At 44.9% G+C, this 23,994-nt stretch overlaps 2 protein-coding genes across 14 annotated transcripts in view; both read left to right on the forward strand.

Annotated features, from left to right (window-relative positions):
* Positions 1-458: 458 nt before the first annotated feature.
* fhip2b (FHF complex subunit HOOK interacting protein 2B) lies at positions 459-10,324 on the forward strand. 3 transcript variants are annotated; one of them, XM_046386430.1, is made up of 18 exons: positions 459-657; positions 1,242-1,320; positions 1,410-1,495; positions 2,538-2,621; positions 2,711-2,815; positions 3,494-3,613; positions 4,151-4,327; positions 4,475-4,674; positions 7,206-7,323; positions 7,456-7,532; positions 7,621-7,777; positions 7,905-8,065; positions 8,209-8,328; positions 8,410-8,500; positions 8,692-8,838; positions 8,926-9,066; positions 9,161-9,261; positions 9,374-10,324. In XM_046386430.1, exons 1-18 carry the CDS (start codon positions 607-609, stop codon positions 9,474-9,476), a joined length of 2,118 nt encoding a protein of 705 aa, XP_046242386.1. In that variant the 5' UTR covers positions 459-606; the 3' UTR covers positions 9,477-10,324. The 3 variants fall into 3 exon arrangements, with proteins under 3 accessions (XP_046242386.1, XP_046242387.1, XP_046242389.1); XM_046386431.1 differs by lacking the exons at positions 1,242-1,320; positions 1,410-1,495; XM_046386433.1 differs by lacking the exons at positions 459-657; positions 1,242-1,320; positions 1,410-1,495 and adding an exon at positions 2,374-2,426.
* A 735-nt stretch (positions 10,325-11,059) lies between these two features.
* Positions 11,060-23,994, forward strand: part of LOC124057845 (dynamin-1-like) — a 22,176-nt gene continuing 9,241 nt past the window's right edge. For 8 of the 11 annotated variants that reach the window (XR_006843170.1, XR_006843169.1, XM_046386426.1 and 5 more), the window contains exons 1-14: positions 11,060-11,884; positions 14,625-14,698; positions 14,805-14,954; positions 15,543-15,746; positions 16,015-16,113; positions 20,735-20,895; positions 21,172-21,314; positions 21,698-21,833; positions 22,244-22,311; positions 22,413-22,551; positions 22,849-22,935; positions 23,146-23,216; positions 23,479-23,530; positions 23,671-23,682. Coding sequence is in view for 9 of the 11 variants with exons in the window: in XM_046386426.1 (XP_046242382.1) it covers positions 11,724-11,884; positions 14,625-14,698; positions 14,805-14,954; positions 15,543-15,746; positions 16,015-16,113; positions 20,735-20,895; positions 21,172-21,314; positions 21,698-21,833; positions 22,244-22,311; positions 22,413-22,551; positions 22,849-22,935; positions 23,146-23,216; positions 23,479-23,530; positions 23,671-23,682 (1,557 nt within the window). In the remaining 2 variants the exon portion in view is untranslated. The remainder of the gene's footprint in view (positions 11,885-14,624; positions 14,699-14,804; positions 14,955-15,542; positions 15,747-16,014; positions 16,114-20,734; positions 20,896-21,171; positions 21,315-21,697; positions 21,834-22,243; positions 22,312-22,412; positions 22,552-22,848; positions 22,936-23,145; positions 23,217-23,478; positions 23,531-23,670; positions 23,683-23,994) is intronic. The other 3 variants (XM_046386427.1, XM_046386425.1, XM_046386422.1) reach the window with 2 other exon arrangements.

Raw genomic sequence — 23,994 nt, forward strand, 5'->3', positions numbered from 1 at the left:
GCTGCATGGGATGTTCTGCTGTTCTTCTCTACATATAAAGTCCCTGTGAAACAGATCAGTGCGTTATCTCTGTAATGTCATAAGAAAGATATTTGGTTAAAATATTGCTAATGGCAAATAAAACAGTTATTATGAAGAAGTGGTTCAGGCCAATTGCCCTCAGCATCCGTCCCACCTGGCCACGTAAACCATCATTTAGTCAGAGGTCAGAGTTTTGTTTAACGTAGATATGGTGAAAGACTTCAGTTAGATAGATAGATAGATACTTTATTGATCCCGAGGGAAATTCGAGTTATTGTGTTTTAAACACATTCAAGTACTCTAGTATTTAAATCGGATTTATATTATTCAGGATAAATCATTATCAAAAAATAAGTTTTAATGGAGCTCTTATTTTGAAATGACCTAACCGGACGTGGCAGAGTTTTCTCGGAGTGGGTTGATTTATTTTGAAGCTTCTCTCCAGAAGTTAGTGATGTGGGAGTTGTATCTTGACGCCGAGCGGTCAGCTGTTGGTTCAGCTGTCAACATGTCTCAGTAAACTGGTGAATAACCGCGTTTAACCAGCTTAACGGACAGTCTGTGTCACTCGGTTTTGTCGGGAGGATGGAGACGTTCAGTAAGCTAACCAGTTTGCTAATGAACGCACTGGAGACGGTGAGTTAGCAGCTAGTTAATGTTAGCTCAGTTAGCGTCATTTAGCTCAGTTGAAAAGTTAAATAAAGTTACAGAGAGTGAAGGTGGACGACAGAGAGACAGACTCTCTGACAGAGAGACAGTCTGTCTGTCTCTGTGGGGACTGGGAGGACACCGACAGGCTGATGAATACTGACACTATAAATTAACTGAGTAAAGTAGTTTTGTATGTAGTTAATGAGAGTATCGTGACCGTGAAGCTAACAGCTAAAGTTAGCCAGTTGTTGTGTTCCTGTTTACCTGTGCCGACGTGGAGGACTGGAATGTGCTCAGGTGACAGACAGGTTCTGACAGGAGGACCACTTTGTCTGCTTCAAACTGAAGTACACAGTAGTGTACGCACAGTATACGTGTACTCTACTGTGTATTACAGTAAGCGTGTGTGTGTGTGCAGTCTGGTTCAATTTGGACAAACTAAAACTTTTGTCAAGTCAGCTTTATTTACAAACGCTCAGTATGGCAACAATAACAATCTGATATTTGAAATTCACAAATACGTTAATTTCCGACCTGTCTGTCTGTCTGTCTGTCTGTCTGTCTGTCAGAGGGAGCCTACCGTGGATCTGTTGGACTCGTTTGTTGATCACTGGAAATCAATAACTAATTATTACATTGAGACAACAGGTGAGCAGCTTTAACCTGCAGACACACAGTTACCCGTTCAGTGATCAGCCAATCAGATTCACCCGCTCTGCCGTTCTGTGTGTGTTTAGATGACAGTCGTCCTGTCAAACAGACTGAGATCCCCTGGCGTCTCAGACAGATGTTGGACATCTTGGTGTATGAGGAGAAACAACAGGTAACACAGGGGGGGGTGTGTGTGTGTGTGTGTGTGTCACGTTCAGTGATGGTCATTCGCCTGCATTTGTTTGTGTGTGACATCATGCCCACATCCCTCAGTAATTGGTCAGCTGTGCGGAGGTGAAAAGTGGGCGGGGTTTTACATCAGCAGAAAACGTGACGATATTTATATTTAAAGAACAGCACAGCTCCTCCTTCACTGTTCACAGCAGGCAGAACAGGGTTCCCAAGGAGCCTTGAAAGTTTTTGGAAACAAAATGACTTGGGTCATGTAAAGTGTTTGAAATAGTTGTTATAATATTGTTTATTTGATGTCTGAAAACAGTCCCAGGTTCGAATCCCGGTCTGGGCCCTTCTATGTGGAGTTTGCATGTTCTCCCTGTGCCTGCGTGGGTTTTCTCCAGGTTCTCCGGCTTCCTCCCACAATACCAAAAACATGCACATTAGGTTAATTGGCTGCTCTACTGCCCCCTAGGTGTGAGTGTGAGAGTGTGTGGTTGTCTGTCTTTGTGTGTTGGCCCTGTGATTGACTGGCGACCAGTCCAGGGTGAACCCCGCCTCTCGCCCGTAGTCAGCTGGGATAGGCTCCAGCTCCCCCGCGACGGATAAGCGGTATAGAAGATGAATGGATGGATGTCTGTAAACTGGCTGCGTTCAGCTGTGTGAAGGTCACCTGTTCATGTGACCCTCAGCTCTGCCTTAAAAATGTCAGTTGCATTGAGAAAGAGCAGCTTGTCTGGAACACAGTTTATCTGTGAGCTTCGGTGCCCTAACAGACTGATGGTTCTCTTCATGAGAATTCTCAGTGATGTAAGAGGAATTAATCTTGACTCATGTCTCACACTGTGCCATGTTGGGTCCTCGAATGGGCCGAAGAGGACAGACATGACTGAAACTAATCGATTCTGAAGAAAACATTAAACGTGAAGGTTTGTTTTGTTGATCGCATAAAGACAGATGTAACGATGAAAGCAACACATACAAAAGGTGTTTATCAGGCATGTATTGATCGTTGTACTAATCAGTGCATTGATCGACAGGGCGTTGAGGCGACAGGCTCATGTATGGAGTATCTGCTGCAGCACAAACTGTTGGAGACTCTGTGTACTCTGGGGAAGGCTCAGGTAACAAGAACAGATTCTGATGGAAGATGAATCTGTCTTTATTTTACATGTGTAAAACTCTTCCTCCCGCTCCTCCTCCTCCTCCTCAGTATCCTCCAGGTATGGTTCAACAGGTCTTCTTGTTCTTCTCCAAGTTGTTGTCTCAGATGCAGAAGCCTCTCCTGCACCTGGTCAGCGTCTACAGACCTGTTCAGGTAAACTCGTCACACCTGTCTTTGATATTCAACACATTTGCAGACAAACTCTGCTGAAACTGACCAAATATCAGTAAAATATCCAGTAAATCCCAGTAACATGCCCAACAATTAGTGCTAACTTGACAGAATCAGTTAATGTGAAAGATGAGATGCTGTAACCATGGAAACCTCAAAGCTAACAGACGGGTGGAGGCTCACAGCAGCCCCACAACTCGGAAATAAAAACATGAGATTCATAACATTTCTTTAGAAAAGTCAAGTAGGTTGTTGGAGGAGATGACGGATTTCACTTTGCTGTTGGAGCAGCTGATCGCCGCACAGGAAAGAAAAGTCTTCTAATTGTTAAAACTGGGCAGAGTTTAACTGGACCTTTAGGGTTATCGGTTTTTACGTTTTGTTGAAATGCATCAACTTCTGCATCCCTCTCAGACCTCACTGTTGTAAACATGATACAAACAGAATTATTAACTGCCCAAAACTGTTCATAAGTGTTAAGAACGTTGTTATCAACATGTTATAAAATGGTGATAAACAGGTTATAAACAGGCTGACACTGAGGCGTCACCGTAGTGATGGAGGCTTATTGTCTCCATTCATCTATAGAGACACACCTGCTGTCAGTCATGTGACCTCACTGTGCTGCTGATGATGTCACTGTCTGACCTCCACCCCCAGAAACTGATTCATCTCTGTGCACTTCCTGGTTCCCACACTGAGAAGGAGGAAGCTCAGTTCTTGTTGGTCGTGTGCTCCAGAGTTAAGCAGGATCCGCACACGCTCAGATACGTCTTAGAGGTAAGCACCAGCTTCAGATGTCCACACTGTCTTCTGGGTGGCTCAATAAGCTGCTCACCTAAGGCATGCTGGGTAGCTTTCTGTCTGACTTCATCCTGACTCTCTCTGACATCATCAAAACGAAACGGCGATGACCCCACAACATCAAAGCAGCTGCCCCTGTCCACTGACTACAAGACCCCAGTGCGTGACTGCAATCAGAGATGGGAACCGATAAGATCTCGAGGCCGTGATGGAACCTGTTATAGTTCTGATTCTTTATCTTATCCTGTCTGATTTCGGATCGGTTTTCCAGGTTGGGGTTGATGGGGTGATGCTGTTTCCACCCGAACGTTCAGCGACATTTAAACAAACTTTGATGTCTTCTTTCTTCACGCTCGTGTTGTCTTGCTGAGGACCAGTTATTCCCCTTCACCATCACTCACTTTTTACAAGCAGTGCAAGGGGAGTTGGTCTGAAAACAGGAAGTGAGTGTTCCTGTGACTTCCTGTCGCAAACTGTCTGACTGCAGTGTTCTGTCACTGTCACTGATGTCAGATTTTGGATCAGCCAGCCAAGACACCCATCTCTGACCAAACACAGGTCAGCACACGAGCCTCCGGTCACATGACAGAGCCACCTCTGCCCGCCAGTCAACCAGATTCACCTACCTGTGGCCCCGTCCAATCAGAATCTGGTCTGCTGTCGGTTCTGTTGCAGCTCACCAAGAGTCAGGTCAGTAAACTAAGCAGAACAGACCTGAGCTTTCTGACACCATCTCTCATCTTTTACTGAGTTTCCACCCTGTCACACCCTCACACCACCCTGCCCTGACTGTGACACCACCCTGACTCCACCCTGTCTGTCTGTGTGTCTTCACAGAGGTCCTCGGTGTGTCTGAAGGCATACGAGAGCCTCCTACTGCTGTCCTCTCTCCACTCTGGAGCTTCAGAGGAGATTCTGTGTGGTCACACCCAGCTGGCACAGCTGCTGGCTGGGAGGCTGTCTGAGCTTTACTCCCTGCTGCCTGTGGGCACTCTGGATGCTGCAGACGTTCAGAGTTGGCCTCATACACCATGGAGGTAAACCCCCAGTCCTGTCAGTCTACACAGGACTGACAGGCAGCTTCAATTCAATTCAGTTCAGTTTATTTATAAAACGCCAATCTACAACAAAAGTTATTTTATGACACTTTCCAATTAGAGCAGGTCTAGACCAAACTCTTTAATTAAGTTGTAATACAGAGAGCCCAACATTCCCCCTTGAGCAAGAACTTGGCGACAGTGGCGAGAAAAAACTGCCTTTCAGAAGGCAGAAACCTCAGAGCAGACCCCGGCTCAAGATGGGCGGCCATCTGCCTTGACCGGTTGGGTTGAGAGAGAGGGAGAGAGAGAGAGAGAGAGAGAGCAAGAGAGAGAGCAGGAGGGAGAGAGAGAGAGAGAGCAAGAGAGAGAGGGGGGGAGAGAGACAGGGAGGGAGAGGGAGGGAGAGGGGGTGGGGTGTGAGAGAAGGAGCACACAAGCAGAGATGCATAGCAGCAGTAATAATACCAGAAGTATTGAACTGAAGATAATGATGATGATGAAGTATACAGGAGGTACTATGGTGATTATGATAGCAGTATTAGTAACAGTAATAATGGTAGTAGCTGCAGCAGAGTAGTTAGAGAATTAAAATAGATTATGACTGAGCAGCAGGAATCGCAGTGAGTTTCGAGCAGGACTGCAGGAGGAGGTCGAACCACGATCCATGAGAACCTGCAAGACGAGAAAGCACAAGGACTCCAGGGAAGAAGTTGGGTTAGTAATATGCATTAATGGGACATGAATGTGTGCAGAAGGAGAGGGAGAGGAAGAAAGAGCTCAGTGCATCATGGGAGGACCCCCGGCAGTCTAAGTCTATAGCAGCATAACTAGAGACCAGCCTAAACCAGCCCTAACTATAAGCTTTATCTAACAGGAAAGTTTTCAGTCTACTCTTAAATATAGAGAGGGTGTCCGCCTCCCGAACCGAAACCGGAAGATGGTTCCATAGTAGAGGAGCTTGATAACTAAAGACTCTGGTTCCCAAACTACTTTTGAGGACTCTAGGAACCACAAGTAGCCCTGCATTTTGGGAACGCAAAGTTCTGGTGGGATAATAGGGAACTATTAACTCTTTAAGATAGGATGGTGCCTGACCGTTCAGGGCTTTATAAGTGAGGAGGAGAATTTTAAAATCTATCCTGAATTTTACAGGTAGCCAATGTAGAGAAACCAGAACAGGAGAAATATGATCTCTCATGCTGGTTCTTGTGAGTAATCGTGCAGCAGCATTCTGGATTAGCTGGAGAGTCTTTAGAGACTTATTGGGGCAGCCTGATAGAAGGGAGTTACAATAATCCAGCCTGGAAGTATTGAGTGCACCCAGAGATGTGTTGTAAATGGATGTATGGAGTGTTTCCTAATAATATCACCGATGGGGAGCATATAAAGGGTGAATAATATTGGCCCAAGGACAGAACCTTGGGGAACTCCATGACTAACTTTTGTGAGTGTGGGCGATGTATCGTTAACATGAACAAATTGAGATCGATCTGATAAATAGGACTGAAACCAGTTTAATGCAGTTCCTTTGATGCCACTTAGGTGTTCCAATCTGTGTCATAGGATAGAATGGTCAGTGGTGTCTAATGCAGCACTAAGTTCCAACAGTACAAGGACAGAGATAAGTCCCTTGTCTGATGCCAATAGGACATCATTTGTGAGTTTGACTAATGCCGTCTCTGTGCTGTGATGAGCTCTAAAGCCAGGCTGAAGAGAGAAATGGAAGGTTAGATATTGGTCTTTAGTTGCTTAAAACCTCTGGGTCAAGTGTGTGTTTTTTAAGGATTCAAGGAACTTTTATTGTCATACCAGCTCACCTTTACATGTTTGTGGTACGAAAGTAGGACTCAGGTCCTGGGAGCAATAAGTAAAATATAAAATATGAAATGAAAAGTTGAATGAAAATAGAAATATAAGCTAAATACAAATAGAAAACAAGTTAAACATTTAAATAATGAAGCCAGTTTAGCATGTGCAGGATAAATAGCAAGTATGTGCAAGTATGATGTAGTCCAAGAAAGTAGTCTGTAATATTGTACTTGTTTGGATAAAGTGTTTGTAGTGCAGGTCTGTGTGTCAGGGTTGGGCATATGTAGTCAAGTGCTATAAACTCTAAAGTTATTAAACAGTGGTCAGACAGAAGAGGATTTTGTTTTGTCTATTAAATGTTCTCCTTCAATGCCATATGTCAGAACAAGGTCAAGAGTGTGACTGAAGCAGTGAGTGGGTTTATGTACACACTGACAGAAGCCGACTGAATCTAATAGAGAGATAAATGCTGTGCAAAGGCGATCGTTATCATCGTCCATGTGGATGTTGAAATCGCCCATAATAATTACTTTATTTATTTTTTATTTATTTATTTATTTTTATTTTATTACTTTACTTTTCTAATAAACCCAGAAATACACTGCAGTATGAGAGAATCCATTCACTGAGGCACCTTCACCTGTCGTCATCGTCATGCTAATTATAGCAGTACTACAGAGAGGTAGCAGTAGTACTACAGTACTGTTCTCTGTCCTCAGTTCTCAGTTCTCACGCTGCAGTTCTGATCAGAGGTCAGAGTCGCCTGCTTATGATCACATGACCAACTTCTTTACCTGGTTCAACTTCCTGGATCACCTGATGAGAGAAGCACCTGAGGTACACACACACTCTCACCTACATACTGTTGGAGTACTACTAATTGTTCTGCTGACACTACAACTACTGCGCTGAGCACTGTGTGTGTGTGTGTGTGTGTGTGTGTGTGTGTGTGTGTATGTGAGAGAGCAGGGGTTAGCAGTGAAGCTGGCTGACTGTGTCCACCGGCTCTGGTTGTTGGATGTTGTTCATCCTCAGCTGCAGCACACGTGAGTCTGAAGTCAGTCGGCTTTCACCACTTACACCCTGATTCTTCTTCAGTTGTCTCTGACGTTCAGGTGTGTTGGTGTGGTTCAGGTGTGAGCAGGTGGTCCTGGTCTCCACCTCCCTCCTCTGTGCTGTTGTCAGACTGGTTCAGTCCTCCTCTCTGCTGGATCAGCTGGTTCACTTCCTGCTCAAGACAACCACATTGACACGCCTGCTGCTGCAGCGTTGTGACCACATCTCTGACCAGGTGAGTCCAGCTACAGGAGCCCTGCAGGGACACAACACACACACAGACACTCACACACTCAAATAAAACCCTGAGAAGGAGCCCTGGGAAACCACTATCATAACAAATTTTGTCTCGCTGTCTTCAGATCAGTATGGTGTCTCTGTCTCTGGTGGAAGAGTTACTACAGAAGCCTCACAGGGACATTTTGGACATCCTTGTGCTGAGTTTCTTGGAGGGTCGTACTTACCTGTCCCTACCTGCTACAGGACAGGATGACAGGCACACTGAGAGTAATGAGGACAGCGAGTGAGTCCATCACACGGTGACATTTGGACCTGAGACAGGATATGAGAGAGAGAGACAGACAGGAAGTATCAGACAGTATGGACATCATTGTCACAGACACAGTTAAAGTGTGTGTGTGTGTGTGTGTGTGTGTGTGTTGACAGTGGACTAGAGGAGGACCCATTCTTCTCTGACAGCTTGCTGCTTGTTCCCCCTCCCCCCTCCTCTTCCTCCTCTGCTCCTCCTCCTGCTGAACTGGGATCAGCTGCTGACATTGTCAACAGGTAACACACACTCACCTGTCTGAACCCTCACACATCACTAAGCACCTCCATGAAGTCACAGTCTGTTGTGTGTGTGTGTAGTTTCCTGTGTTTAGTTCCTGTTCAGGTTCGATCAGCTCAGCTGCTGCAGGAGGGAGGATACGAGTCGTACGTCCATGACGCTCATACACTGGTCAGAAAACACACACTCACTCACACACACACACACACACACACACACACACAGACAGAGTGATGTCATAATGAAGACACATGACTTCCTGGTCACCATGATGATGTTGTTGGTTCAGGTATGAGCAGCAGGTAACAGGTGTGAACCCTGCTGAGTCCTGACGCTCGTCTGCTCTCCTCCACCTCCTCCAGGTGAGGGAGTGTCAGTCTCTCTCTCTGTCGTGGGATTGGCCACACACTCTTCCTCCTCCTGCCTGCTCCTCTGGACAATTGAAGGATTTCTTCGAAGGTCACCTGCTCAAAGTTCTGTTTGATCGACTGGGACGAGTCCTGGAGCAGGTAGATGTACCTGTGTGACGTCACAGCCACCTGTGTGAGGTGTGTTGTGGCTGTTGTGTCAGTGATGATGTCACTGTGTGTTTTCAGCCATACGAGTTGAATCTGCAGCTGACTGCCGTTCTGTCTCGACTGTCGGCCTTCAGCCACCCACTGCTGCACGAATACCTGCTCAACCCCTACATACAGCTGTCTCACTGCTCCAGGTCGCTCTTCTCCGTCCTCATCAGGGTAAGACTCACATCTGTCTCACTGCTCCAGGTCAGCATGACCATCTTTTGTATTTTTCATTCTGTTTATCTTTCTCTCTCTGTCTGTCTCTCAGCTGATGGGAGAGTCAGTGCAGAGGATCCAGCAGGTTTCCAATCTGACAGACAGACTCTTAAACGCCAGGAGACACTTGCTGGGCCTGGATCACAACGCTGGGTAACTGCCTGCCTTCTTGCCTGCCTGCCTGTCTGTCTCTCTGCTTGTCTGTCTGCCTGTCTGATCTCATTGCCTGACCTGAGCTCACCTGTGTTTGTGGGTGTGTCTTCAGACTGGAGCACCTGACCCTGCTCAGAGGACTCATCGTCCTCGAGGAGTTCTGTAAGGAGCTCGCCGCCATCGCCTTCGTCAAACTGCCTCTGGACCAGCCGTGACTCAGGTGAACCACCTGGGACAGCTACACACTGACAGGTGGATCCCAGGTGTGTGCACGTCCAGCCTGAGGTCACGCTGACAGGTCCAGCTGAACCTTCATGTGTTTATACATGATGATGTTTCTGATGAAGCCAGTTTGATCTCCCTGTTTTCAAGGCGACCCTGAATGTCATCACCAGTTGAGCAGTGACATCACAGTGACATCACTGTTTTAGTTATTTTCACAGTTTATTTAAACTCTGTCAGGAGCGTCAACAACGAGGCCTCGGCAGTCTGAGTTAAAAACCAGAAGGGTGTAAAGATGAAAGCACAGACGGAGACGGAGACGGAGGACAAACTGAGGACGACTGGCTGGACACCAGGAAGTGGACTCCATTGAACTGAGGGATGGAGTCACTCAGTGACATCGGCTGATTAAAGGTAACAGTTCACAGACTGTGTCCATCTTGTCATATTTTTTTTTTTTATTTCTGTGATTCATCACAGATGAACAAATGACTGAGACCTTACTGGTCAGACTTTTAACGTCTTTAACTGCCTGAAGGAAGTTTACAGCAGCTGATGCTAACGTGAGAGGAATGAAATGGATTAAAATCAGGTTGTCCTGGGGTTGAAGGTGGAAACATGAACTGAAACAAGGAGAAATCTGCAAAGATGAAGCTCATCAAAAATAAATTCAATAAAGTTCTGAGAGTTTGAAAGATACGCGAAGAAAAGGAGACAGAAGGAGTTCAGGTGAAAGCGAACTTGTCATATTTCCGAGCACAAACCTTTTTAATATGTGATGAAATGTGTCTTGTCCACTTTTTATTTAAATTTCTGTCTTCATTTCATTTGTTTTCACTGATTGAATTCGTCATCATTTTAACTAATGTGATTCTTTTTGTTACAAACTCTTTGTTAAATGATGGAACTTTGTTTGAAAAGAAAGAAAGTTTCTTTCAGTGTGCTGATGTTTGTGATGCGTTCAAAGTCTGACCAGCGAGACTCGAGGCTGATTCAGGATCAGTAAACTTCGCTTTGAACTTCTTGCTTTCAGCTGACGTTTTTTAAGATGGAGTCACACGACCCCATCAGTTCATCTTTTTACTTTGAAGGACGCGAAGCAGAACGCAAAGCGAGTTAAAGCTGCTGACGGCTTTCGTATTATCAGGAAGTGAACGAACACGAGCTCAGACTGTTGATCCACAGTGAAGACGAGACCAGAGAAGAACCGATGGAAGAGTTTTAATGTTTAGGAGGGAAAAGTTAAGACCAAAACGCAGTCCAAACCACTGGCACAAACCTTTACAACTTTTCTTTCTCTTTTGTTTGGCCACTTTTATTCCGTCATCATCGTCATTGTTGTTGTTGTTGTTGTTTCTGCTGCTGATGTGGGTTTGCTGTGAAAACCGCATAAAACCTAATAATAAAAACAGCTGATGTTGTTGTTGACATCAGGCTGTTTGTTTTCACCAGCAACAACAAACTCAGAACACTTTTTACTTTAATAATCAGTCTGAATAATACTGTCTTTATATTTATTGAATACTGCACATATATTTATCTTTGCAGTATTACTACTACATCGAATTAAAACAAAACTTACAGTGAATTCCATGTGACCTAAACTGAAGGGCTGTGGTCGATTCAGTTTGTCTGTCACTAATCAATAAATGGCTGATGATGTGTCTGGATGTGAAGCTGCGCCTCCTGCAGCGCCCCCTGCCTTTCTGATGATAAACTGCAGCTGCAGGGAAACACCAACACACCGGAAGTCATTTTTATGACATAGCAATAAATACATTTGAAAACGCAAAACGACAGAAAAATCGAAAGTTACTCTGAGTCAAATATGTGTAAAATGCTTATGTCGATTTTTTATTATTTACAGTTAAATATTGGTCACTGTCGTGGCGTGATGACGCCATGTCAGTCCCGGTCTTTTATTGCGAAGGTCCGTACCGGACGTGTGTGTGAGTGAGTGAGAGGGCTGGTACCTCCCTGCAACGGAGGAGAGAGGAGGAGGGGAGCGGAGCTGAAGGTCACAGCAGGAGGATCAGCATCACCATCCTCATCATTGAGATTAATCGGTGATTAACGATCAAGCGATCGGATTCATCAGCTGAGGACAGCGTCCTGACATGAGACAAGAGGTCTCACTGCTGCCTGTCTGTCTGTCCGTCTGATCCTCCACCAGCAGCCTCCACCTGTCTCTCGCTGCCTCCGTTTCTGCTCCTGTCTGTTTCTCCGTCTGTCTCACCGCCATGGGGAACCGGGGGATGGAGGAGCTCATCCCGCTGGTCAACAGGCTCCAGGACGCTTTCGCCGCCATCGGCCAGAACTCGAACCTGGACCTGCCGCAGATCGCGGTGGTCGGCGGGCAGAGCGCCGGGAAGAGCTCCGTACTGGAGAACTTCGTGGGCAAGTGAGTCCATCTGTCCGTCTGTCTGTCTATGAGTCCAGGCCGAACCGAGCCGGATCCCTGTAAGAGGGAGCTGCCCGGCTGACTGCAGGCCGCTATAGGGACCTGATGTGGTCCTAAAGAGAGTAGGACGTCAGGATGCGTTTACTGACAGGCTGGAGAACGGATGTGAAATCTCACAGATGTATTGTCTCAGTCTGTGCTGTCCAGAGTCTCTTTCTGCAGGGTTCTCACCATTTTACTCGTAATGTTTTGTCCTATATTTAAGATTTCTGGAGGTGCGACTTTAGTGGACTCTTAGTGTCTTTAAGAAGTGTTTTATAAATCAAGATAACACCTTGACAGCAGCTGATGACAGTCATCAGATGTGGTCCCATCACTGTATTTTCGGACATATTTTGAAGTATTGCATTATGTAGAGGTGATGGCAAAAAAAATGTGAAAACTACTCTCCCTTCAGGTGGATTTTGGCTTTCTGAAAACAGAGTTCATGTGCTCAACAGAAGATGCAAATGCATTTTACAGATACGTTGTGATGTAGCAAAGAAGAGCTGATTCTGCTCCAAAAGAAGAAGAAGAAGAAGAAGGAGGAGACAAAGCAGTTGTTTCCTCTGTCAGATTTTCACATACTGTGTGAGAAAACTCTGCTCTGTCCAGTGAGGTTTGTTAACAGCTGGCAAACAACTGGTTTTGTTTGTGGTTCACAGCCTCCACTTCTCTATGCTGTTCATAAGGCGTGTGTAACCTGTACCGCCACCTTCGGGCAGAACTAGTGTTGCTGGTTTATTGGGTCCAAACCAGCTGATGGAGGTAGAACGCGCTTTTTAACTGATTTGACTTTTTCTGATTTGGTGTTTGGGTTTTAGAGACAGGAAGTCCCAGTGAGCTCTGTTTCAGTTTTTGTTATTTCACCTGGTGGACAGAGGAGGTAAATGTGGGCGTCAGCCGGTGTCAGTGTTGTGTGGGCCTGATGGAAACACGTCACACTGTCAGGACTAAACCTTGGGGAGCTCCACACACAATGTTGGTCGATCAGACACATAAGGAAGCAAAATCATTTGTGTGCTGAACATCTGAACTGAACCGCTGGACTACTTAAAAATGCAACTGAAATTCTTCCTGGGAGAGTAATCATGTGCTGTACTTACACTTAACGTGCGAAACTTTTGTCTCCCCCTTCTGGCAGTGAGAATAATTACACAAACAGCTTAGTTCGAGTGCTGGCATCTTGTTCTGGTGCTGTCATTTGTAGCACCAATTAACTAATTAAAACCAAACTCATCAGAGAAATGAAAGCTTCAGTGTGATAAGAACATACTTAAATGACAGAAACCATCTTTGGGAAAAATTTATCTGATGTGTAATTTGAGTTTTTAGTTTGGCTCATGTCCCATCTGCTAACATGGAGGGGGGAGGAGCTTATGAGCTGCACTGCAGCCAGCCACCAGGGGGCATCCTGTCGCTTGGCCTTCACTCATGTCATCCTTCTTTCTGGATGTGGAAATAAACAGCTGCTTCATTAGATGATAATATGCCAGATGTTGAGTTCACGAACTTGGAAAACAATCAGACAAATGTCTTTTCATGTAGGCTGATGTAAAACTGGAAATACTGCTCAACCTCTTTTGAACAAAAACATGTAAACATGTAAATTTAATGATTTAAAAATTTTCCTGCAGCCAAAAGTGCAGAGTAGTTGTTAAATGTGAAATATATGCATATCAGCCCTAGGATGAGGAGGATGACACCCCCCCCTCCCCAGTCTCTCATTGGACACTGTTGGTCACATGACAATAACAGCGTAGTGTGTGTGTGTGTGTATGTGTGTGTGTGTGTGCGCTGACTGCAGGGCTTCAGACACTGCAGTCAGTGCGCACACACACACACACACACACACGAGCTCTGAGGATGTCGTGATGTTCCTCCTCGAGCTGCAGTCACATCACACGTATGAAACTGAATGAAGCCTCATGCAGCCTGATGCTTCGATTTCACTGCAGCCTTCATCACTTCGATGGTTTTCACACGGGAAGAATCCACTTCAGTGTTTCAGTGCAAAACGACAAATATCAAATTGAATGGATCAGAGCAGTTGCTGCATGTACAAAAGTATGAAAAATGACAATAAAATCTGAAAAATATTATATTATATATAATATAAGTTTGAAGTGTGCAGGAAAAGTTCACAGTCTGAATAAAGAAAATCTTAAATGTAAAATCTTGGAGAAGCTCCAGTCCTGAAGAAGGTCTGGTCCTGGAGGAGCTCCAGTCCTGGAAAAGCTCCAGTCCTGAAGAAGGTCTGGACCTGGAGGAGCTCAGGTCCTGGAGAAGGTCAGGTCCTGAAGGAGCTCCAGTCCTGGAAAAGCTCCTGTCCCAGAAGAACCGCAGTCCTGGAGAAGGTCTGGACCTGGAGGAGCTCAGGTTCTGGAGAAGGTCTGGTCCTGGAGGAGCTCCAGTCTTGGAGAGGCAGTTACTGCACAGAGGACATTAGCCACCATTAGCTTGGTTGTTGGGGTTAGTTTGTGTCCTGGTGCTGTGTAGCAGTTGGTTTCTGTCTGCACAGTGAGCAGATCCTCTTCTCAGTTAAAACCTGAAGTAGAACTGAAGAGTCTCTGTGGACACACTTCAGTTACTTTTATCTTCTGTTCATCTTGTTTGCTTCTTTCTTAACACTAACACGCTGCTCTTTTCAGTTCAAACAGTCTCAATGAAAACATGTCCTTCTCCTCCTCCTCCTCCTCAGAGACTTCCTCCCTCGTGGTTCTGGTATCGTCACTCGGCGCCCCCTGGTGTTGCAGCTCATCAACTGTCCAACAGGTGATACTGTAAACACGTTTACTTCCAGAATGCTGTGTTTGCAGAGTGAACTTCGTGATTTGACAGATTATTGATCTGATCATCTGACATATTGCTGATTGATCAGAGCATGCTGAGTTCCTGCACTGTAAAGGGAAGAAGTTTACAGACTTTGAGGAAGTTCGTCAGGAGATTGAAGCTGAAACTGATCGAATCACTGGGCAGAACAAAGGAATCAGCCCGGTCCCCATAAACCTACGAGTCTACTCACCCAACGGTAAGACACATACACACACACTTTTGGGGAGTCATGGATCAGCGGTTAGGGTGTCGGACCCGTAACCGGTGGATCGCTGGTTCAATTCCCCGTACCGGTGTCCATGGCTGAGGTACCCTTGAGCAAGGTACCTAACCCCCACTGCTCCCCGGGCGCTGCACGCGGTCGCCCACTGCCCCGGGTTTGCTGTGTGTGTGTGCACGTCACTTGGGTGGGTTAAATGCAGAGAACAAATTTCGTTGGAGTGAGTTCCCTCCAATGACAAGATATGTCACTTTCCTTTCCTTTCCTTTCCTTTACACAGACTTCTTCACCTGGAGGCTTAACCACCATATAACCATAATAATAAACATTACTTACCTTAACCTAATCCTAACCTCAGCCTAACCTTAAAACAACTCCTCACCCTAATATTTAAAGATTTACTTTGTGGGAACTTGCATTTTGTCCCCATAAGTAAGGCTGGTCTTCACAATGTGACTGTAAACTATAGATTTTGGCCCCACAACCACAGTAATACACGTCAAAAACACCAGACAGCTGACAGAAAACAAACTCTTAAAGTTGTTCCCTACACTGTGTTGTCAGTGCTGAACCTGACCCTGGTGGATCTGCCCGGGATGACGAAGGTCCCTGTGGGTGACCAGCCGGCTGACATCGAGCACCAGATCAGGGACATGATCATGCAGTTTGTCACCAAGGAAAACTGCCTCCTGTTGGCCGTGTCCCCCGCCAACTCTGACCTTGCCAACTCTGATGCTCTGAAGATCGCCAAGGAGGTCGATCCACAAGGTGTGACATCTTCACCTGCCATTTCTGCAGCTCCTTCATTTTGCACCTGTAGTGATGGACAGGCACACCGCAGGGCCAAGGTGTCAGGGGACCCACAGAAACATGAAATGACCACAAACACACAAAGAAGACACCAAATGACAACAAAGAGACTGAAAGCAACCACGAAAAGATGCAAAACATATAGAAAACTGCTGTCTTGTTGTCTGTCCGTGCTCATAATGCATTTGCTGAGTTTGTATAAACCATTTTGAATATCTGTGTTCAGGGCTGAGGACCATCGGTGTGATCACCAAACTAGATCTGATGGATGAAGGAACTGATGCCAGGGACATTCTGGAGAACAAACTGCTGCCATTACGCAGAGGTACATTGAGAATTCTGCTCTCTGATTGGCTGTCAGATGTCTGAAACACTTTATTTTTCACTCAACCACATACACAACAAAAACAAGCACATACAGCTATACAAAAACACATGGGGGGGACACTACTGTCGTACATAAAGAAGCCATTTTGACGATGTCAAAGTATACAGTTCTGTTTTAATTCATAAGCTGTGTGTAATTTGTTCCATCGACCTTATTTCTTCTACAACTGCTAGCCAATGGCTCAGCGCAGGTGGCTCCATCTTCAGCCATTTCCTTGTAATGGCTTTCTCAACTCAAAGGTTCCTCTCATAATGTTATTAAAATCAATATGTTCCTTTCCACCCAACCATGATTGTGGGGGAGTCAAACTCAGGCCCATCTCAGTGTTCTTCCATCTGGCTTGATAACTCCGGGAACACCAATACGCTATGTAATGTAGCTGTGCGGCATAATAGTACTCTCTAAGACTTGGCAATTGCATTGAATTTCTTAGGTATTATTACCCCTAGATATTTTATCGATTTAGTATTCCAATTTAAGTTGTATTTTCTCCTGGTTTCATTATTTGGTCTATAATTAAAAGTTAATACCTGGGTATTTGATATATTCAATTTGTAGCCAGACATCATACCATACTCTTTCATTATCTCAATCAATTTGGTGAATGTTGTTCCTGGGTCCTGGAGGAAGGTTATTACATCGTCAGCAAATAAACCTATCTTGTGCTCATCCCCTGCTATTGTGATCCCTGTCAGCGGCTCATCTTGTCTAACCATTTGGGCAAGCGGCTCTATAAAAATCGCAAAATAGGGCAGAACTAATACAACAACATTGATGGGTCCCTCTGTACAATTTGAAGGAATTTGTCAAGTGTCCGTTAATTTTGATTTTGGCTGATGGATCAGTGTACAATGCCTTTATGCACTTAATACATTTGTCATTGAAACCCATTCTCTCCCGAAGTTTATACAGGAAGGTCCAGCTGACCATCACTTTTTCAGCATCCAGGCTAATCAGGGCGGCACTTAAGTGGTGTCTATTAACATGTTCTATAATGTGAAGGGTTCATCTGATGTTGTCCTGTGTTTGCCGTCCCTTTATGAAGCCTGTCTGGTCTTCATGTATCAGGTCAGGCAGGTAGCGTTCCAGTCTTTTGGTGATTATGGAGGTAAACAATTCATAATCTACATTAAGAATTGATATTGGGCGATGCGACTCGTGGTGTTCCTTATTTCTCCCCTCTTTAGGAATGACCGATATCACAGCTTCTCTCCATGATGGTTGAGCTAAAGCTTTTTCGAGTGTCCAGTTAAATGATTCCAATAGTACCGGGGCAAGTTCTCCTTTGGATGTCTTGTACCATTCATTTGGATAGCCGTCATTGCCAGGGCTTTTGTTAGTCTTCAAATGCCTATGGCTTTATCTAATTCATCTTTTGCAATAGGGGCAAACAGACATTGATTTTGGTCTAATCCCAGTGAAGGGAGGTCCATTGACATCAAGAACCGTTCCACCTTTTCTTCATCAGCTGTCTCAGGTTGTGAATATAGAGTTTCATAGTAGTTCTTAAAGATCCCACGGTTTTCTGGGTCATGTGATAATGGTTTTGTTGAAATGTCCATAATCTTATTAATGGAATTTCCTTTTTGTTGCATTCTAAGATGCCTCGCCAACACACGAGATGCCCTCGGTCCTGATTCATAAAACATTTGTTTAGCAAATCTCATTTGTTTTTTGTTTTTTTACTTTTTCATTGATCAAGAATTCTATTTGTTTTCTTACTTCTTTAATCTGAGTCCCAATTAAATCTTTATTATCACTTTCTGGTTGTTGTTTTTCCAGTTTTTTTTTAATTTGTTCTCTAATTGATTATATTTCAATGTCCTTAGTTTTTTCAAATGTGCCGTTCTTGAAATTAACTTTCCCCTCATCACTGCCTTAACCGTGTCCCATACGATAGTCGGGTCAACCTGTGAATCATTATTATTATTTATGCATTCAACTATTTTTCTTTTAATTTCCTGCACTGTGAGTGCATTATTCAAGATTCCAGTATTCAGCCTCCATAGAGTACGTCTTGGCTTGTTGTTTAAGCACACCTTTAGGTAGATAGTGCTGTGGTCAGGGACGTCTGCTGTTCCAATTGTGCATTCGTGAACCCTGTGTATATCTGAGATGTTCATCAGGAAAAAGTCCAATCTAGAATACACTTTGTGAGTAGCCAAGTAGTGGGTGAATTCCCTGTCTCTGGCATGTTTACTCCTCCAGACATCGGATAGGCCTGCCTCTTTTATCAGAATTTTGAGGTCTCTCGATTTTTGGGATCTATGTTTGTTTTTGCTTGTTGTGTCCAAATAATAGTTTGTCGTGTTCCAATCACCTGAACATTTAAGAACCCCCTCACTTTCGGATATAATCAAGTCGAACAGTCTTTTGAAGAAGGCTCTCTCTGTTACTCTCACGGGGAGCATAGACATTCACAAATGTGACCAAAATGCCATCTATCTTGCCTTTAACTATTACATATCTGCCGTTGTTGTCCGCCTTTTCTTTTATCAGATCAAAAGGCAGTGAATTTGATATCATTGCCACCACCCCTCTCCTTCTCTTATTTTTACACACACTGAAAAACAGATTGGAAAAAACAAGCTTTTTTAATTTCTTATGTTCCTGTTTTGACATGTGTGTCTCCTGTAAAAGTATCACTTGGGTCTCATCTTTCCTAATTTTTGCTAGTACCCTGCTCCTCTTGACCGGATTGCCTAAGCCATTCACATTCAAAGAAGAGACCTTCAGATTACATGACATTGTTGATCAAACATGAAAAAATATGTACAGCTTTGCAATATTGATGTCCCCCAAAAGAAAACAAACACACACAAAAAGCCTGAACAGCAACAGCGCAAAACAGGAAAAACACAAGCATGAACAGACCTCCAAACCAAGAGGAAAAACTACTCACCATGACCCTATTGGTAGGTCAAGGGTAGATCCTATCTCTACTGGAGGGCCTAAAAGGATGGTAGGGCCGTAAGGCGCCAACTTAACCATCCAATAGTCCAACATACCTATTGAAAATTAAATCGTCTCTCCCATACACTATTGATACAGTATTGATAGAATATTCAAAACCCAGCATCAGTCTACTTCAGACTTTATGATCCATCACACCTGTGTTATTTTCTAAATCGTCAATCTACCTCCATTCGACGTGGAATCACTCTTGGGCAGCGTGGTCGTGCAGTTTAGTCCTCGCTTGCTGAGAGACGTTGGCCTCTGCTCTGCGACGTACCGGTACCTTCTGCCATGATCCCAGCAACTCTTGTACAACATCCACTGCACGTCTGCCCGTCCTGGGTGAGGGATCCCTGCTCTGTTGCTCACCCTGAGGTTTCTTCCATTTTTTCCTGTTAAAGGTCGATGTGAGGGTCGAAGGGCAGAGGATGTTGCTGATGTTATGTTAGGCCCTTTGAGACAAACTGCTTGTAAAAATGGGCTATACAAATAAAGTTGTCTTGTCTTGTCTTGTCTCCCAGACGCGCTCTCCCACTTGCCGCCTCCTCCACCGCGATTCTGCATCTTGCCTCTCTTGCCTCCAGAGCGTTGCCATAGAATCAGGCACCGGTGTCCCAGTGGAGCCGCATGTTTACGAACAGTGTTTGGAAGCGGACTCCTTTCATTTTCAGAGCCTTGGCCCACTGTACTCTTTGCACTTCTTCACAGTGGGTAGTCGTGATCAAAGGAGAGAGTCTTGTTATCCACCTGAAGTTTCTTGTCTCGTCTTGGACATCTTCCATGCCTCCTTTAAAAACCAGTCTTTGATCATGTATTCCTGTAAGCTGATAATGAATGCTCTCGGGGATTTACCTGAAGCAGGTCTCTGCAGTCCGATTCTGTGAGGGCGGTGTATGTTAAGCTCAATGCCGTCCGGAATCATAAATCTCAATAAATTTTGCTCCCGAGTTGTCTCTTCTCCTTCTACCACGCTGAAGATACGGATGTTATTCCGCCTGGATCTTGACTCGAGATCGTTTAGCTTGTGTTGTAGGGCTCTTTGCTGTTTCAGACACGAGGCCAGAGCTTTGATCGCCTCAGCCGCCCAGCTCTCGACTGTTTCCGCCCAGGACTCAACTTCCTCCACTAGGCCCGACAGATTGCAAACTTCTGCTCTGAGTTTAGCAAGTTTTTCCTTAAGCTCTTGTCCAAGAAACTGGAAGTCCCCGAAACACTTTAAGTTTAAATAATGTCAAGATAACAACAACCAAAGGCTGAAATGCAAGATGATCTTGTTCTGCACTACAGAGGTTACTCATTCAACAACACTCAAGGTCATAAGTCAGATCCTGATCTCTGGGCTAAAATGATCCAGAACCTGCAATGATGACACAAAAACTGTAAACTTGAGATAGACTTCTTGTTCTAAACAGGAGTATACAAAGCATCTGTCAAAGACCCAAGGAGGTGAGGCAATGAATAATTTGGTCTAGCAGCATCAATGTGGAGCAGAGATGAGAACTTCTGTTTAATTGTGATTTAACTGCTGGAGTCTTTAAGTCATCCAACAGTCAGCACAGCGGGTGTCCACAAAGAGACGCTAACAGAGTGTGAACTGTGTCAGGTTACATCGGCGTTGTGAACCGCAGTCAGAAGGACATCGATGGAAAGAAAGACATCACAGCAGCTCTGCAGGCTGAGAGGAAGTTTTTCCTGTCTCACCCGTCATACCGACACCTGGCTGACCGCATGGGCACTGCTTACCTGCAGAAAGTCCTCAATCAGGTGCACACACACGCACACACACCAGATTCATCTTTACTTCTCTTATTGTGTTTGTTGTCTTTGTTCCTGAGACTGAGAAGTTCCGATGGACATCAGTTTGCTCTCTGGTGCTCCAGAGTGTCCATTTATAATGAAAATCTCATCACTATACAGCAACTCTAACTGCAGTATGCAGCTCTGAATTTGTATCTGTTCTTCAAATATTCCAGTTGTTGTAACCACATTTTGTGTAAAATGAAAAACCTTAGTAACAAAGCATTTCTCCATTACCCAAAGCAACTGACCAACCACATCCGGGACACGTTGCCGGGGTTACGCAGCAAACTTCAGAGCCAACTGCTGTCTATTGAGAAGGAGGTGGAGGAGTACAAGAACTTCAGGCCAGATGACCCGGGACGCAAGACCAAAGCCCTGCTGCAGTCAGTACTCAAAATACACCCTGATACACGCAGTCGCAACAGCTGACATAAGGCATGTGATCTGATTGGACGCAGTAACACAAGAACTGTGACATCACACAATATGACAGAACATGACTTGACAAAAATTGCCCCAAAGTCACATGACTCTGAAAGTGTCCACAAAAATTGATGGGAAAACAATACAGTGTGGTCGGCTGTGGCTCAGGAGGTTGAGCAGGTGGTCCACCAATCAGAAGGTCAGTGGTTTGATCTCTGCCTCCTCCAGCTGACAGGCAACAAGTCACTGACACGTGAGCGAGAAGCTGAGCTTAAAAACACTTTAGTGGTCAACGACTAAGAGATCACAAGATATAATACATGAATGTGTGCGTGTGTGTCAGGATGGTGCAGCAGTTTGCGGTGGACTTTGAGAAGCGGATTGAAGGATCTGGAGACCAGGTGGAAACCTACGAGCTGTCAGGAGGAGCAAAAATCAACCGAATCTTTCATGAACGCTTCCCCTTTGAGCTGGTCAAGGTAACACACACACACACACACACACACACACATATCCTGTATTACTGCAGTAAAGTCCTCCCTTCAGTACTACATGTTTGGTGCAATGCTGCTGGTCCAGATGTGTAACTTTAGATGACACAGCAGCATTCAGCAGCAGAAGACATGTTTTGTGTTGTTGCTGTTGGTTCAGCTCTGAGCCAGAACAACGCGGACCCCACACCGTCCCCGTTCACACCGTCCCCGTTCACACCGTTTATACGACCTCCCCTGTCATTCAGAATGGAGAGGCAGAGTAACAGAGGAACTTTCCCACCTTGGACAGACTGTAACAGGAGTGGAATTCAGCCACTGATTTTACAGCTGAGATAACCTGTGTGCTGTGTACTGTGTGTGTGTGTGTGTGTGTGTGTGTGTGTGTTTGTGTGCAGTTGGAGAGTGATGAAAAGACTCTTCGTAAAGAAATCAGCTATGCCATCAAGAACATCCATGGAATCAGGTGAGTGTAAACTGACAGTGTGTACAGGTATGTGTGCGTGCGTGTGTGAGTGTAGTACCTGAGTACTTGAGTGTAACCTGCCTCACCTGTGCTCTCTGCAGGACAGGTCTGTTCACACCTGACATGGCGTTTGAGACGATCGTGAAGCGTCTAATCGCTCAGATCAAAGAACCGTGTCAGAAATGTGTGGACATGGTGATCAGTGAGCTGGTCAACACTGTGAGACAGTGCACGCAGAAGGTAGTACTATTACTACACACAGTTTAACACAACATGACCAAGTACACATGGCTTTGACATGCTGCAGCTGTACTGTTTGTAGTTTTTTCTTTATTTATACTTTATTCTTTATTCTGTTTGACAGTTACATGTATGAGTCAGCAATGTCAGTCATTTTGCTGAATCATGACCTGAATGACAAGTGTTACTATAATCAACAGGAAGATAAAAAGCTGCATTAGTCGTTATTTTAACAGTGGCTCAGCCATTTGTGTCTAATGTCAACGTGTCTCTGACCTCACTGCTTCCTGTCTGCAGTTGGCTCAGTACCCGATGCTCCGAGAGGAGATGGAGAGAATCGTGACTCAGCACATCAGAGACCGAGAGAGTCGCACCAAAGACCAGGTGTGCCTGTCTGACCCACAGTACCTGTCTGTCTCTCAGAATCCATGTCACATAATTGTCATGATTGTGTTTCCCAGACTGACTTACTTATGTAAGTAGTGATATGCTGTATATGCATTCATAAACAAGCTGTAGTTGTCAAAAAATAACAAATATTTGTCATGTTAGCAGTGTGGCTCTGAGGATGTTGATGTCTGTCTGTCTCTACAGGTGATGTTGCTGATTGACATTGAGTTGGCCTATGTGAACACAAACCATGAAGACTTCATCGGCTTTGCAAAGTAAGAAAATCTGAACATGCACACACACAAACAGGAAATAAATTCTGGCAAAACAAAACACGCTAAAACTCTACCCCACATTACACGAAGGGGCCGTTCACACAGCGTGAACCTCAGCCACCTGCTGACCACAGGAAGTCAGTTGCTTCATAAATCACCTGATCTGAAAATGACAAGTTTAAATAAAACTGGATGTGAAAACTGATCTCAACTGTCTGTCTGCCTGCCTGTCTGCCTGCCTGCCTGTCTGCCTGCCTGTCAGCGCTCAGCAAAAGAGCAGTCAGATGAACAAGAAGAAAGCAGCAGGAAACCAGGTGAGTCAGTGCAGATATGAAGAAGGAACTGGAAGAACCGAATGAAAGATGAATGGAGACTCTCTTTATTCATATGTTCCTCTTTTCCTCTCACTATGTCTCACCATCCCTCTCTCTGCCTCTGTTGCCTTGGCAACCAGGACGAGATCATGGTGAGTGGTTCACTGTGTGTGTGTGGAGGGGGTATGTGTGTGTGGACGTGGATTCCTGTTGTTGTGGGGACAAAAATCTGTTCGCACAATCACACTGTGAGGACCGGCCTTACTTACTTACTTACCGGCAAAACTCAAGTCTTCACATGTAAATTGTTAAAAATTAGGGTGAAGAGTTAGGATTAGGTTGATGTTAGGGTTAGGCAGGTAATGTTTATTATTATGGTTATGTGGTGGTTAAGCATCCAGGAAATGAACGGAATGTCCCCAAAAGTGATGGAAACATGACTGCATGTGTGTGTGATCTGACAT

Source organism: Scatophagus argus, chromosome 4 (genome assembly GCF_020382885.2).
Source record: "Scatophagus argus isolate fScaArg1 chromosome 4, fScaArg1.pri, whole genome shotgun sequence".
Classification (NCBI taxonomy): Eukaryota; Metazoa; Chordata; class Actinopteri; family Scatophagidae; genus Scatophagus; species Scatophagus argus.

What these genes read in the sequence shown, in the direction of transcription:
- fhip2b (XM_046386430.1), top strand. Translation starts at nt 607, where the DNA reads ATGGAGACGTTCAGTAAGCTAACCAGTTTGCTAATGAACGCACTGGAG. An exon ending in GTGACCACATCTCTGACCAG is followed by an intron (nt 7,778 to 7,904) that starts GTGAGTCCAGCT and finishes CGCTGTCTTCAG; the next exon opens with ATCAGTATGGTGTCTCTGTC. An exon ending in TGGGACGAGTCCTGGAGCAG is followed by an intron (nt 8,839 to 8,925) that starts GTAGATGTACCT and finishes GTGTGTTTTCAG; the next exon opens with CCATACGAGTTGAATCTGCA.